This window comes from Vulpes lagopus, chromosome 6 (genome assembly GCF_018345385.1).
Source record: "Vulpes lagopus strain Blue_001 chromosome 6, ASM1834538v1, whole genome shotgun sequence".
Lineage (NCBI taxonomy): Eukaryota > Metazoa > Chordata > Mammalia > Carnivora > Canidae > Vulpes > Vulpes lagopus.
The window spans coordinates 81,135,556-81,151,832 of NC_054829.1; the positions used below are offsets into that span (position 1 = coordinate 81,135,556).

Sequence of the window (16,277 nt, forward strand, 5' to 3'; positions counted from 1 at the left end):
TCTCTTACTCAGAGAAGGGTTGCCTCCCTATTTTCCATTGACTTTTTGCATTAGTCTGCTCACACTGCCACAACCAAATACCATAGACTGGGGGGGTTTAAAACAACAGAAATTCATTTTCTTGTAGTCTGGAATCTAAAGGCCCATGATCAGGATGCCAGCATGGTCTGGTTCTGGTGGAAGCTCTCTTCCTGGCTTGTTGACAGCTGCCATCTTTCTGTGTGCTCACATGACCTCTTTCTGTACAGAGAGGGAGGGAGGGGTGAGAAAGAGAAGGAGAGATTGAGAAAGGGACATTGACAGAAAGCTCTTTGGTGTCTCCTCTTATAAGGGCACTAATCCCATCATGGGAGCCCTACTCTCATGATCCCATCTATTTACCTCCCAAAGATCCCATCTCCAAATGACATCTCACTGGGGGTTAGGATTGGGGGGGAACACAACTCAGTCCACAACTCACCTCTAAACCTCTTACTGGATCAACTCACTACAATTTAATGGCTTCATGGTTTATCTGGCCTTATAGTATGACAATTACTCACCAGATAAAGTGAACCGATATGCTTATAGAAGTTAAGTAAAAAAGTTGAACCCCATACCAGGTTTAAGATCTGAGTAGGAAAAGGTCAGTGCTTTATTGCCCAAAAGATTTCATATGAAAACTTTACCTTGATGAATTTGCCAATATTCAGAGATTGGTCCTCAGTCTTTTGGACTCAGAAATCTGATTTTTGTAGATGTACCTTTCAAAGCTCAATTTTGGATCAAAATATTCACATTCACACAAATCAAGAAGCTAGTGTATAAATAAGAATGCCAGTAGGCCAGTTAACAATGAGAAATAAAATCTGTCACACGCACACGCACACACACACACACGAATACTTAAATTGGCACAGACTACAAATTCTAAGGAGTTCTTTTTTGGAAAGCCAAGTTATAATCAGAAAGCTGCTTGCTAACCAAGAATTCAAAAGAGAAGAGATTATTAGCATGATTAAAATGTTTAATATTATAAGGCTAAGAAAACCTGATACATTCAGCCTCAGTGTAGAAATAGCCTTAAACCAGTGGGACCATGAAAATCAGAATCTTTCAGTAGGACTTCCTCTCCCTGAAAAGTGCCTGAATTTGCTCTCCCAAGTTAAACTGATTTTCCACTTTCTGTTGCTAAATAACACCGTGTACAATGGAACCCTCCAGACTTGCTCAGGTCTGGGAGCCACTGTACCTCTGTAGTGCAGAGTTAAGATGTGGGAGTTCAGAACAGGAGCATGAGAGCCTGATGATCTCATTTTGAATCTTAGTTCTGCCACTCCCTGGCCAGATGACCTGGAGGGCTTGATTGGAAATGCCCTAAACATCATTCCTCCGTTGCAATATTAAGAAAATAATCCCGTTTAGGCAGTCAGTTGGGGCCACTGCACAGAAGGCACTTTGCTCATTTGAGTTCCTCGCCTTGTTCCCCTGCAACCATGTCTGACAAACCCTATATGGCTGAGATTGAGAAATTGGGTAAGTCAAAATTGAAGAAGACAGCAACACAAGCAAAAAATCCACTGCCTTCAAAAGAAACAATAGAACAGGAGAAGCAAGCAGACACATCCTAGTGAGGCGTGCGCCGCCGGTATGCACTGTACATTCCACAAGCATTGCCTTCTTATTTTGCTTCTTTTAGCTGTTTGACTTTGTAAGATACAAAGGGGTTGGATCGAGCTTAAATGACTGTGTTGCCACTTTTCACATCAAAGAATTGAGGACCACTGACATGGAAGGCCACACCTGCCTCTCCCATCTGCCCATCTGGCTGGCAGGGAAGGAAAAGAACTTGCAAGTAGGTGAGGGAAGAAGCTGGGTGGAACAACAGTGAAATCTAGAGTAAGAACCAAGCTGCTCTAAGGTGTCCCCCTTAGAGCAATTTAACCGGAGTGTCATTTGTTGTTCTTGTTGTTCAAATTATTTTTTTTTAACTATTGGAATGCACATTTTTAAAATATGTAAATAAAAAGTTCAAGAACCTGAAAAGAGAAAATAATCCCATTTAATTTGTGGGGTTGTTGTGAAGATTATGCTTGTAAGGTTTTTAGCACATTAGCCTTAATAAAATACTAAATAAATCTTAACTATTATTTGGTGGAAATTTGCAAATCTCTGCTTTAGTTCATTATTGGATTTTATAGTTTAAACTCTCAGGGTACAGTGTCATGTCACTTATTTCCATTTTTCCTGCAACTGATGTTTATCTCATGTTTGCTCTTGGAACATACAACCAACCTATCGTACTGATGATAGAGACAGGTGATGTAACTTTATAGAGTACACGCTTACTTCTTTTCTAATTCACTAGATAACATAGAATTTAACAGAGAACCTCTGGGGATAATGTTATTTACCACTTTTCTAGGACAGAAGTTCAGGTCATCACTGTGGAAAGTTTGTGATGGTATTTTAAAAAGGCAGCAGGAGAAGATGACTGTAAAGGTCAAAGACAGAGGAAAACTGCTTATCTTCCCCCGAGTTTGCCAAAACCTATGGTTATCTTTCTATTATCTTATATTTTATTGCAAAATAGAATGCATCTACCCAAAAGTACATATACTGGCTTTGTTAGTAATTATTTCTTTGCTTTTATTTATACTTTTACTACCCAAATAATAAACTATAGCTACTGTAGTGTAGTCTGTCTTTGGACTTTATACAAGTGTAATCACCCATTATTTTACATCTAACTTCTTTGTCTTAATTTTGTTTTCAACTTATACTCATGAGGGTTGGATATAGTTGGAGTTCATTAATTTTATCACTATCTGGTATCCCACTCTCTGAATATAATACAGTGTATTTATCCATTTGCTTTTCATAGAATTTATTTTGGTTCTGGTTTCACCAACTGCTTACAAATAATGCTGCTTCACATTACAAATAATGCTGCTTCTTTAAACATACTTGTGCATGCCTTTGGGTGAATCCTCACCAAAAAAATCAGCTGGACAATCTAAAATTGAAAAAAATGTGATATATTAAAGAACAAAAACACACTGGTTTAACAGCAGATGGTCCACAAAAGAAGACAAGCAAGAAGCAGAGATAAAAAGGACTGGGGAAAACAAAACAGAAAATCACCCATGTGGGATCCTGTGACCTGCCCCAGTGCCAACCAATCAGTGTTCATTTTCCATGGCCACACATTTGGCTCAAGAGCTGGCGTGTGACTCAGACTGGGGCTTCAGGCACCAAAATGAGATACTTTCTTTTCCCCTAGACCCAAACCTGGGGCTTCTGGGCTGGAATCTAGTCAGAGCCAAGAGAGAAGGGTAATTGAGTCCTGATAACATCATGTGAGGCCCTAGAGAGAGCTATACCAGTCCTATCGCTGGACTGGTAGGTTCCATGAGCAAATATTTCTCTATTTACTTTAGACCAATTAGAACTGGTTTTTGTTTTGTCACCTTCAATGGAAATCCTAACTGTAAATACTCTTGTGCACTCTTATGCATTCTGCCCTCATTTGTACCTTCCTAATGGAAAGGTATATATCATATTATGAGAAACTTCAGATCAATTCCCTGAACTATTTCCCAGCTTGTAAATGGTCTTCCTTCCTAATAAAGCAACAACAGAGATCTAGGGACCTAACTGCACACAGGACATCTGCATTGAATTCTTCTTCCTCAACGGATCCCTGTCGATCTATATTCATCTAGCAAAACTTTGCATTTCTCTGTCCCTTGTCCATTTTTTTGCACCCCTAATTTTAATATATTGTTTTAATTAACATTTTTGGAGCTAAAGTCTTAGAGAGTTGTGATTATGTCTGAGTGGGAGGATTCATGACTACTCACCAATGGAATCATATTCAAAGTGAAGAGTGGATTGTGAATTGCAGTAGATTCTGTTTTTGAGCCTAAGGATGAACTTAAAATTCAAGATGGCCATTCATCAGAAAGCCTGCTAAGGTAGGTCTCTGTAAATTGGCTTATCTGAGCATCACAGATCTCTCCTATTAAGTTCCCTTTCCAGTTCCCTTTCCTTAGAGCATGATGCTCTAGGCCCTGGTCTCTGGGCTCTGGGCAAGACACATTGTTCATTACATGGTTGATTATTTTCTACACAGAGAGACACTTCCCTCTTTAAAACTAAAATGAAATCTCTTTTTCTTCAAGTTTTTTTTTTTCTTCTTCAAGTTTTATATTGCTTCTTATTCCTCCTTCTTTACTGGGATAGTATTAAAAAAAAAAAACCTCACGGATAGGTTTTTGATTCCAATCATCTTTAAAAATTCCTTGCTTGGCTCTCCCTTCGTGTTCCCCCACACTCCGCACACTCCTAAAATTAACTAAGTCAGAACACAGAACCTGACAGGCTATAAGGCCAGCCCACAGACATGTCCCGTTTGACCTTTACAATATATTTTAAAATTTTTAAATTAAAAATTTTTTAATTAAAAAAATTTTTTTTTGCTTTAGTTGATAGTTTATTAAATACACTACATTTGTACCTTATTCTGTAGTTTTTTTAAATCATTCACACAGGGACTTAGTAAAAACGTACTTTATAGAAAACCATCTGCAAAACTAAAATAAAAATAAGAACGCACATTTTACACACATATTAGATAAACTGCTGGAAATCTTAGGAATTATTTTAATGAAGGTGATTGTAAAACATGAAGTGCCTCGACTTTATCAAATCTGACACCAGACCATGACTTCAGAAGTGTTAATGTTGAAATGTGGATGCAAAAGTGTCTATTTTGCCACACACAGTTAATATCAGGAGAGTCTACATGACAAGTCTCACTCCAGGAGCCTCTTGAAATATCAGGGTGTCTGGCACCCCACGTATTCCCTCCTGGCAGCCGTTAGCTAGAGCAAAGTAGCAGCTGCCTCTTTCATATTAAAACCGGTCCACTTCACTTACTGCCTCTCCCACTGGAGCCCCAGGAAGGCAGCAAAATGCAAAGTAGAAATTGCTGCAAAGTGTGACTGCAAGACCTCAGATGGGATGCTACCTTATTTTCTTTAACAGTTTTTACCCCGTCCACTTTCGCATCATCTTTGTACATACCTGGTTATCAGAAGAAATATTTTTGAAAGTACGTGAACCTTTTTACTTATGAGTCACCTGGAGAATGTACTGTTTCGGTTAGTATTGCCATTTAGCAAACCACCCCCAAACAGTGACTTAAAAAACAACCGTCATTCATCAGTTTGGACTGGACACAGCAGGCTTGGTTCATCTCTGCTCATGAGATATCAGTAGGTGACCCACACCGAGGAACTGGAATCTTCAGGAGACTGGCTCACTCACGTGTACTCACTGGCTGGTGGCTGGGCGTGGACTGGGCCTCAGCTGCAGCTTTTGGCTGCAACACCTTTAAAAGGCCTCACTAGCAGCTGCTTGGCTTCCTTACAGCACAGTGGCTTGGTTTCCACAATAAGCGTCCCAAGAGACAGGACGTGAAAGCTACTGGTTTCTTAAGTGCCTGGTCCAGAAAACTGCACAGCATGGCTTTCACCGTATTCTGTTGGTCGAGGGGTGACTGCTGAGTCAAACAGTGGACATAGAGCGAAGCTCTCGATGCAAGATGTGTCCAAAAACCCAGGGCCGTGTTTTAAAACTGCTACACTTATTAATAATGCAAATGCTTGGATTTCACCCTAGACTCTCTGAATCAGAATTTCTGAGGCTTGAGCCTGGGAATGTATTTTTAATAAACACCCCCAATTTTTTTAAGCAGACCAAAATTTGATTTCTGTGTCACCTTGGAACCTCTTATTTTAACATTATGTTCCTTAGCTGAGAGTTTTTTGTGATATCCACAACCACCATGCTTCATTATATGGGAAGGGGCAGTATTAAGCGGTCCGGGTCTAAATTTGAATTCCTCCCACACTGTAAGCAGAGCAGAACACAAAAGAAGGTGCAAGAAAGTAAGGTCACAGCTGACAGGAAACTTCACCAGACTCTGACCTGGGGTACCCCTCTCTTGTGAGAAAATGTGCTTCTTTCCCATATAAATGGGAAAGGGATGATAAGGAGAGGGATGTTATTTCACTAGGGGTGTGTATCAGTTGGGTTCCTCTGAGAAGCATACCCTGAGATGCAGGCTGAATGCACACAGTTTCTTTGTGAGGTTGGGGGATAGATGAGGTAGGAGAAGCAAGACAGGGAACAGAGGTACATAATTAAACCGGCCACCTCAATGGGAAACCAGAGTTTAATCCAACTGAGAGACTCTGGGAAAGGCATAAAGACATATGTGTCAGAATTATCCTGCCAAGTGGTAAGGGAGCTGAGATATTACTATTCCCACCTTCTGAAGTAATTAGTAATTAAGTGAGGATGCCCTGAAGGGGTCATGAGTTCACAGCCATCCCATTAGACAATGTGGGGTCTAGCAGCCCAAGAGCAGGTATTGGCCATTTTAAATCAGGCTGGTTACTTGAAAGTGATAGAGGACCCAAGACGATACGAGCAGAACACACTCATCACATGTCAGATCTCACATCTGAGCTCCTCTGGCTTAATCAAAATAGATCAGACTAAGGACTTTGACATATGGGAATTTCCAACTCATTCTTTACGATTATTTTTGGCCTGTTTTGTTATTTTAGATTATACAAGGGAACTCCTTATCTTTCTTGGAGGTGAAGTCTGCCTGAGAAACCTGCACTATTTCATCATTTATGAAGAAAGCAGCTCCTTATCATTGAAAGAATTAACTTTTGGAGCACTGGTGATGTTATTTCCAGATGTGTACTGTCCTGACACTACTGGCCAATCCAGAGGAGCCCAGGCCACCGTGCAATAGTCGATATGTGAAAACTTTAGGGACATCTTTGATTCCATTAAGAGACCGCTTCACAGACTACTTTGATGCCATCTCTCCCAGGTTTTTACGTTTTTATTTTATAAGCAGGGGAGCCATCTGGGCTATGCTCTTTTAGGTTGTGTTTGAGACTGCTCTTTGGGAAGGGCTATCCTGGAAATTGCCAGTGATTACATAGGTGCTGGTTCTGTACTTGCCTATGTTGTTTGAGTTGCTTTGCCTCATATCACTGGGCAGCCCAGTGCTGCCCAGATGACTCTTCAGATGCTAGTCACTAGGTCCACTCTCTTTAGGAAGTGAAGAAATTGCCAGGCAGTTAATGACTTCTGATAAAGATGCTCTAGACTACAGTGAAAGCAACTGTCTAATATCATTATTCACTCAGGAGGTGTCCTGGAGGGAGGTCCCAATTATTTTGGCTACATTTCTTTGATTCATAAATCTATCTAGTTTACTAAATGCATATCATTCCTGCCTTACAGGAGTCAGTCATCTTTCTAGGCCATTTCTATAGAGAGAAGGTAAGACCATGCTATGGAGCTGCATATTTGTGACGATCTCATGCATATAATGACTGAAGTAAATGGGATTTTTTTTTCTCCTTATGCATTTTCACACTAGAGATGCTTCCTATGTGCTTCTTACTGAATTTGTCTATTTAGCTGTTCTTTTCTTGCTTTGCCACAACCTGCCCTGTGCTTTTCATCTGGTCCTGCAAGTTCATATAGACAGTCAATAAATCAAAGATGAATCAGAGTGTGCTTTCATTGAATTAGGCTATGATATTAAATTTTATTCCTCTAAAATAAATATATATATATATGTATGTATATCAGGAAAAAAATTATTCCTCTCAGAGGATTCCACTAGAAGCTCAATGGTTAAATTTACTATATAGCTATAGATATCGATATTGATATAAAGGTATATTTTAAAAGGCATATATAATTTAAAAATATATAAAATACATATCTTTATATCAGTCTATATCTATACATATATACATATAGATATGTTTTATTTGGTCCTGAAAACAATCTGAATTATGTATATAGATATAGGTAGGAAATTCATGTTTTTATGTAAACTATACTAATTTTTAATATAAGCAAGTAATTAAAATCGTTTTGTTTGTTCCTCGCAGAAACTTGAATTAATTGCCTGCATTTTTAAAATAGCATATTTCATGTAACAATATGGATTTCCCACTTGCGCAGGTTAAAGATTCGGCAATGTTGGGCCTTCATTACACAGCGACTGTATGCTAAAGAGAGTAACATCTTCTCTGTTTGCTACAGACCCCACCCCTCTATGGATACCCAACACTGGGGCCCAGTGTTATTACCAGTGTCCTTACAATAGCACTCAACCACCCATCTGCGTCTGTAGGAGACGCTTAGTCCCTGAAGACTGAAGTCCCTGGAAGACTGGAAGTTTCCCAAAGACAGAAAATATGTTTATCTACCTTTGTTCATTCAGTACGTGTCATACGGTAAGCACTCAATGAATATGAGTTAAATGAATGAAAGGAAAGATAAACCTAGTCTTTTGCAATATAAGATACTTGGCTATAAGAATTCTCTTTTTGCTAGAATGGGAGGCTTTTATGCCCAGTGACCAATAACTTTGCATAACCTGCAGCCCCTGCCTTGAATCTGGACTAAAGTGACCAGCGCCACACTTGGGGGGGAAGGAGGGACCTGGGACCAAAGTGACTAGGGGCTGAGTTTATTAATAGAGACTCTGAAAAGCTTCCCCCTCCCAGGTCACATAATACATTATTAATAAGGGAAAAGTGACCTTATGCACCTTATAAAAGAGAAATGTAGCCACTTGAGATTTGAGCAAGTCATTTGCTATGGCTCCAGATGCCAGGAAACTCAGATGTTTCCCTCTCTCTCCCTCTCACGCCCCTGTGTTAGCTATTAGTACTGCTCAACTAATAAAAAATATTTAATTTAATTGTTTTTGAAAGAAATCTTACTGGTAACAGAGAAAGTATGTGACTTTGCTTTATTTTTACAGAAGGCCCTTGCTTTCTAATGTTTCCTTGTGCTCAGAATGGGAGCCCAGGAGTCCACCACACGCAGGGAAACTTCCGCCCGGCCAAGCTGACATCAGAGTGCTCCTGACCCACATGATCCAACTGCAGAGCAGGGGCTCCACCCATCCATCCGTAGTCCTGCCTCTTGCAAGGATTAAACACAGGAGGAGAAAAAGGAAGCTTATTTAATAGGGCCTTCAGAGAAGAATCCTAAAGTGCAAAATAGATAGAAAGCATAAGACACTTTGTATGACATTGAAAGAGGAAACATTTTCTTAAGGCATAAAAGGAGTGGGCAGTCTTTTGCTTTAGAAGCAAATTCAAACTTATCATCCTGGCCTCTAAAACCTGACATGATGAGCCAGCATCTGAGGTCATCTCTTGTCTCCCCCCGCCCCACCCCCATGGGCCCTATTTCCCATCACCCAAATGCAGCAAGCCCGCTTTGGGGGCTCTGAACGAGCCTGGAGTGCTGTGACCTGCATGCAGGTAGCTTGTGTTCATCATTCAGGTGTTGGCATTAATGTTGCCTTCTCAGAGAAGCCTTCCTTGACAGCCCCATCTGATGCCCTTAGCTTCGCCTTTACCTGCGATGTAACCACTAGCAAGTATGTTTCATTAGAACGAGGTTCTGGGGATGCCTGGGTAGCTCAGTGGTTGAGCGTCTGCCTTCGGCTCAGGGCATGATCCCAGGGTCCCAGGATCGAGTTCCACATCGGACTCCTGCATGGAGCCTGCTTCTCCCTCTGCCTATGTCTCTGCCTCTCTCTCTGGTCTCTCATGAATAAGTAAATAAAATCTTTTTAAAAATTTTTAAAAAAGAACAAGGTCTGACGTCCATTCTCTGATGCACTCCTGATATGTGGCATACAGAAAGCGCTCCATAAATATTTGTTGGATGAATGAATAAATAGATAAGAGAAGCTTGTCAGCAGAATGAAAAGTTTGAAAAGCTTCAAAGTAAGACTAAAAGTAGCAAGAGAGAGAGGAGCTAGGAAGGAGAGTCCCAAGAGATGTAGGAATAAAAACGGGCAGGAGGCAAGGGCTTTCTTGCTCTCCACTTTCTTGTCATTGAAGCTTCAAGCTCAGCAGAACGGATTTTTTTTTTTCCTTTTTTAAAAAACTGTGATAAAATTGACAAAGTGTTGTGTAAATGCAAAGTGAGCAGCATATTGATTTGTTACATTTATATTGCGATCAGTTACCATTGCAGAGATAGCTAACACCCCCATCATCACATCATCACGTAATTATTTCTTCCTGTGGTGGGAAAAATTAAGATCTAGTCTCTTAGCAAGCTTAATGTTTAGAATATGGTTTTGTCCATAATCACTATTTGGATTGGGTCTCTAGGACTTATTTACTGGTTGCAAGTATGAACCCTTAAATTATATCTCTCCCACTCCCCTAGCCTTTGGAAATGATTATTCCATTCTCTGTTTTTTGAGGTCTTTAAAATTCAACATATAAGGGATATCATACAGTATTTGTCTTTCTCTGTCTGGCTTATCTCACCTCTACATCAAACTCCAACATTTTCTGCACTGCAAAAGAAAACAATTAACAAAATAAAAAGGCAACTATAGAATGGGAGAGAATATTTGCAAACCATGTATCCTGTATAGGGTTAATATCCAAAATTTATAAAGAATTCCTACAATTCAGTAGCAAAACCAACAAACTATCCAATCTAAAAATAGGCAGAAAAACTAAATAGATTTTTTTTTTTTCGAGTAGAACATTATAAAGGCAACGGGATGAGGAATAGAATCAGCTGCCATGGCTCCCTTTGGCTGCCTCTGCACTGTGCTCACAGCCTGCCCAGTCTCTGCAAGGAGCCTGAGGGACACAGCCAACCAACCAGCTTTGGCTTCAGTGCCCTTCCAAGAGCATGACAGCTTGCTGGAGACGCCTCCCCCCCGCCCGGAAGCTAAGAATGATGTTGGCCATAGAGCTTGCGCTATCACCTCTCCTTCCTTCTCCTGCTGGGCCCATTGATTTCTGCCTATATCTTCCGTAGGATCCTGATTCTGGAATTTATCAGACTTTGGAAGGGCAAAATGTATTCCCCACAATGAAATGTGAGATCACCTTAATCACAAATCCTACATTTCTGGGGGCTGAGTTAACCTCTTCTTATGCATTATTCCATGTAAGCGCACAGACCCTCCATGAGGTAACTATTACTATTAACCCCGTTTCTCAGAGGAACAAACTGAAGCTTAGAAAATTAAACAAACTGCCCAGTGTCACAAAACTTGGAAATGATGGAATTGGCATATAAACCTAGCTCAAATGTTTCTACATGCTTTTAAGTGTCCAAAGGAGTAAGATTTTATTTTAAACTTTCTTCCTGTGGGCACCTGGGTGGCTCAGCAGTTTAGCGCCTGCCCTTGGCCCAGGGCGTGATTCTGGAGTGCTAGGATCGAGTCCCGCATCAGGCTGCCTGCATGGAGCCCGCTTCTCCCTCTGCCTGTCTGTGCCTCTCTCTGTGTGTGTCTCTCATGAATAAATAATAAAATCTTAAAAAAAAAAAAAAAAGAAAATTCTTCCTGTTGTTGGTACGCTGCTCTCGGTTTAACTAACAGCTGATTCCTTCTTCTTCCATCACGGGTGTAGGGGGTGAGTATCTAAATACAGTCATCTATTTTCTCTAGCTAGCCACACGAATTATAGAGAAATGTGGCAATATTTGCATATATGTTTAACCTCTTTCACAGGGTTAATTGCAGAGGTTATTTTTTTGATTGTTTGCTTTTTGAAGACTCCTTCCTTGTAGCCTGAGGCCCCCAGAATCTTCGCATCCCTTAAACCAGACAAGTACCAGCCACTTGCTCTACACTTTCTGTGCCGGGCTGCCCCCTAGTGGTTGAAGTCGATGCAGCTTCTGCTCAACCAGCACTTCTAAGAACCCAGGAGCCACATCTTCTTACAGTGCCATACACTGTAAGAGACATATACAGAGACATACAAATGTAGAGTCAAAGCTCCACTCAATGGATTCTTTAAAAAATTTCCTGCAGTCATTGAACGGTACATGGGCAACCATACACTATCTCTGCCTAGCAACCCCGGTTTGGGGTATGGGTTCAGAATGACCCAGGGACGTTCCTAAGTAAAGCATGTTTCATTCCATCTGCAATGGATGCAGAAGCATTTCTTCCCATTTATCATAAACTAGGTAAAAACAGTAAAGTGCACAGAGAAGACAGAGACAGTGGTGGTAATGAATGTGTACTCTACAGGTGGGCCTTCCTTTTACATGTCACAGAGGGGACATAAATCAGCCAGTACTGTTGCTTTTACAATGAAATGCAAATGTGGAATGCAAACCACTACTTGGGAATTCTTCTGAATCTAAGGGAAGAAGTAGGGGCTTGGCAGGAAGAATAGAGAGGCTGGTAACAATTCTTTGAAGTCTTAAGGGCACCTGGGATCAAGTCCCACATCAGGTCCCTTCATGGAGCCTGATTCTCTCTCTGCCTGTGTCTCTGCCCCTCTCTCTGTGTCTCTCATGAATAAATAAATGAAAATCTTTAATAAATAAAATAAAATACTTAAAAATAACCAGTTCTTTAAAATCTCATGTCGGAAGAAGTACAAGTGAAAGCTGTAAGTAGATTCAAGATACTATTTATGTTCACTTGTTTGTTGTGGCTTTTTTAGAGTTTGTGTATCAGGAAGACAAAAGTTCTGAACTTGTGTCTATGTGACATTACAAGATTGACCAGGCTGACAGAATTAACCCATGGTTCAGTCAAACAGGTTTAATTGATTATTTTCTTCACTGAATCTATCAGTTGTTTTGACAATTCATAGACACAGTAAAACCAGGCCAATGAGTTAGGCCAGACCACAAAGTCTGGTCTAAGTTTGCAAGAATTCTGCCTTGGACTCAGCTCAAGGTTGCTTTTGCTTCAATTTTAATACCAGAGCAGCAGTGCAAAGTGGTAGATGACATCAGGGATACAAATGAGTAGGTGCAGCTTGCTGACACTTCGCATTTCCATCCCAAGCCATGTCCAAAGTTCAGTGGTTAACACAGCCCACGTGGGGTGATGAACCTCCCAGGACAGTGGAGAGATCTGCATGTGGCCTGAGCACCATGGACTTCAGAAGGAATGAGGTAGCAGGGGGCCCGCGGTTGTTTCTTTTGGAGAGGATAGAAATGCATTCAGTATAAAGTACATTTACAGATAGAAGGGCATGGATGGCTGTAGACTGTCCAAGGGATACTAGGGTAAAATATATTTTTCCCACTAAAGGATCCCTAAATCTATAGATGAACACAGGATGGTTTTAGATCCAAATGGCCATGTGACATGGTTCTGGCCACTGAGAGATAGAAATCCTTTGCAAGGGTCATCCTTCCCAAGTAAAAAGGCAAGCCTTCATGAGGAAGACAGGAGAGACCACCACCATCTTTTACCCCTTGACTCACACCTGGAACACAGAGGAGAGGCTTGGCAGTGTGGTAGCCATCTTGTGACTGTGAGGTAACAAACATGGAAATGAGGGCTTAAATGTTAAAGATGGGGAAGTGGCTCACGGACTGGTGTTTGTTTGTTTATTTGTAAGACAAACTCTGATGTTTAAGCCACTTATTATGAGTTTCAATCTGTCGATGGTAAGACTCTCAGCCAAGAATGCCCGATGCACTCACTTGCACCTGTATTCCTCCTAGCAAGCCCTGACAGGGGCCAGTGTTGTGGCTGGGCTGGCTCTGTGGTTCATAATGGTCACAGGATACACTTCAGCAAAAACCACCAGGGTACCTTATGGAAAAGATTTATTACTCACAAGTGCTGGGAGGTAGGCAGTGCACCCTAAAAGCCACACAGAGAGGTCTTGTGATGAGGGGTAGGGAGCATAGACATGGGGCTTTGCCTTAATGAAGGTCAAGGATGGGGTATCTGGGGTTTCTCTCAGGTCAACTGTTATTGGCTAATTTGAAGAACGAGAGTGGGAATTAGGGCAGAGGAGAATAGAAGAACTAACCAAGCAGTTAGTTGTCTCAGTCACTCAGGGTTTTCTGAAAGGGGAGCTTCATGGGTGTGAGTGGCTCCATTCCTTACCTGGTTGTTTTGCTAGTTGTTTTGTATCTTACAGCTGACAATATGTTTTTTCAAGATGGCTGTCTTTGAAATTGATGTCCCAGCAAGACCATCCAAACCCTACTGCCTGACACTTCTACTACATCACTCTCATAGTTCTCCGTTAATTATAACTGAGTAGTACATTCCTAATAGACTGTCTCAGTCTGCTCAGGCTGCTATAACAAAATACCATAGACTGGGTGGCTTTGACAGTTCTGGAGGCTGAAAAGTCCAAGATCAAGGCATCAGCGGATTTGATGTCTGATTAGGGCCCTTATCCTGGCTTGCAGAAGGCCACCTTCTTTCTGTGTCCTCAAATAGCCTTTCCTCAGTGCAGCAAAAAAAAAAAAAAAAAAAAGGGGGGAGAGAGAGAGAGAGATTTCTCTCTCTTCCTCTTCTTAAAAAGGTCACTAATCCCATCATGAAGATCCTACTCTCAGGACATAATCTAAACCTAATCACCTCCAAAGGCCCCACCTTCAAATATGATTACGATGGGACTAGGAATTCAATATATGAATTTTGGAGGGAATACAAACATTCAGTCCATAACGCAGATACATCTACAATTAAAATATAAATTATAGAAGTTTACCAATAATCCTTTAATTACCTTGTGCTTTCACTTGAGCTATATAAAGCTGTTCCTGAAGTCATAGCAAATAGAGCAAGTATATAGGTAAGGCTATATATTTGGGGCCAAGAATCAAAGGTTAGCATTTGACTCATTTGAAAATTTGATATAAAGTTTCTTATGAGGCTGTGCCCACTTAGTGAGTTTGAGAATATGTATTTATTTAATTATTTAATTCATAAAATTTAACTTTGTCTCTCTGTTGGATTCAGGTTATGAATGACAAAAAAAATCTATATTTGGCTCTCAGCTTCAGAGATATGTATCAGTTTTTAAAAAGGCACACATAGACTCTTAAAATCTTTATTTACTAATTTCATTTTAGTATCCAGCCTATTTCTAGCTCCTCTCTCTTCTTGACACAGACTGAGGAATCAGGAGGAGCAAAAGTCCAGGCTGTGAATACTTATAAAGTCTCATTCTACTCTGGATCATTAGGAACTGACCTAAAACTGTGAATTAATGACAATTTATAAAAAGAATGGATTGAGGTCGTATACTTGAATAAAGAAATTTGGCAGTAGAAGACAAGATGTCTTTGTGTTAATTCAGCAGAAAAGTATCTGGTTATCATCAGGAGAAAAGTATTAGCATCAGATGGGACACATAAATATATGCCTCACAGTGATTCACAACTGTAATTTTAGGTCTTAATTATGCCTTCCATTACTATGTATTTATATGTTTTCTGTTGTGTGAGTACTTCTACTACAGAGTCAAAGAAAAAATAAGCAGTGAGAACATTTTAAACCATTTCCTTGGACTTCTGAATTTTTTTCCTTCTAACAGTTACATAGAGCTCTAGAGATAGAATACACTTTAACATTTCCCTTTCACATTCATAAATCACTCAGCATTATATAAGAATCCCCTAGGTTTGTAAACTACGGCTTTATAGCCCACTAGAGGTTGGTTTTTTCCTTACTCAGTAAGCTAACACTTTCTGCAGTTCCAGCTGCAGATCCCAGCTGGGATCCTGGCAGAGATTTGAACACAGTGTAAGGTAATCAAGTGGGGAATATGCTTAGTTTCAGTGTTAGAAATTATACCCAGGCAGAGACATGGATTTTTTTTTTTGAGATTGATGTTGCATTCTTTTTGAAAAAATAAAAAACAAACAAACTCCTCCAATTTTTATCATATTTGGGAAGCAGTTGGGTCAAAATATAGAATATGCAACAAAGTTGTGCCAGTTGCCACCCCCTACAACCGATAGATAATGCCAGGTTTTGGACAATGTTAGCAAGCCATTGGGGTGGATAGTTGGAGATAAGTTATGTCTTGCCCTAGGGGGATTCTGATAACTTTCCTTTGCCCCAGATCTTTATCTGAAACATTAGAGATTATCCATACATCTTGCTCATGTTTGAAGGCTAACCTTGGAGTCTAGATGAAACTAGGTTTTCTACAGCCACTCCCGAAGTGTTTGGAGCACTATGTTGAAAGGAATTAAAATTTCAGGAACCCTTTAAACAGAAAAATATATAAACATACATATCCACCTTAAATAGATTTCACAAGTAATTGAAAATGCCTGGCCTCATCTCTTTCCCCAAATTCTCTCTCCCCGCCCACTCCCACGCATATCCCCAAGAGACCAGAGATATATTAATATAGACTCTCTACAAAAAAGACCTCTTTTATAGAACTTAGGAACTTAGGTATGAAGTA

At 40.3% G+C, this 16,277-nt stretch overlaps 1 protein-coding gene across 1 annotated transcript; it reads left to right on the plus strand.

Moving 5' to 3' along the window:
* Window positions 1-1,472: 1,472 nt before the first annotated feature.
* LOC121493607 (thymosin beta-4-like) lies at window positions 1,473-1,610 on the plus strand. The gene has a single exon (XM_041759617.1). It carries the CDS (start codon window positions 1,476-1,478, stop codon window positions 1,608-1,610), a length of 135 nt encoding a protein of 44 aa, XP_041615551.1. The 5' UTR covers window positions 1,473-1,475.
* Window positions 1,611-16,277: the final 14,667 nt, after the last annotated feature.

Coding starts and splice junctions, on each gene's coding strand:
- LOC121493607 (XM_041759617.1), top strand. CDS start 1,476: ATGTCTGACAAACCCTATATGGCTGAGATTGAGAAATTGGGTAAGTCA.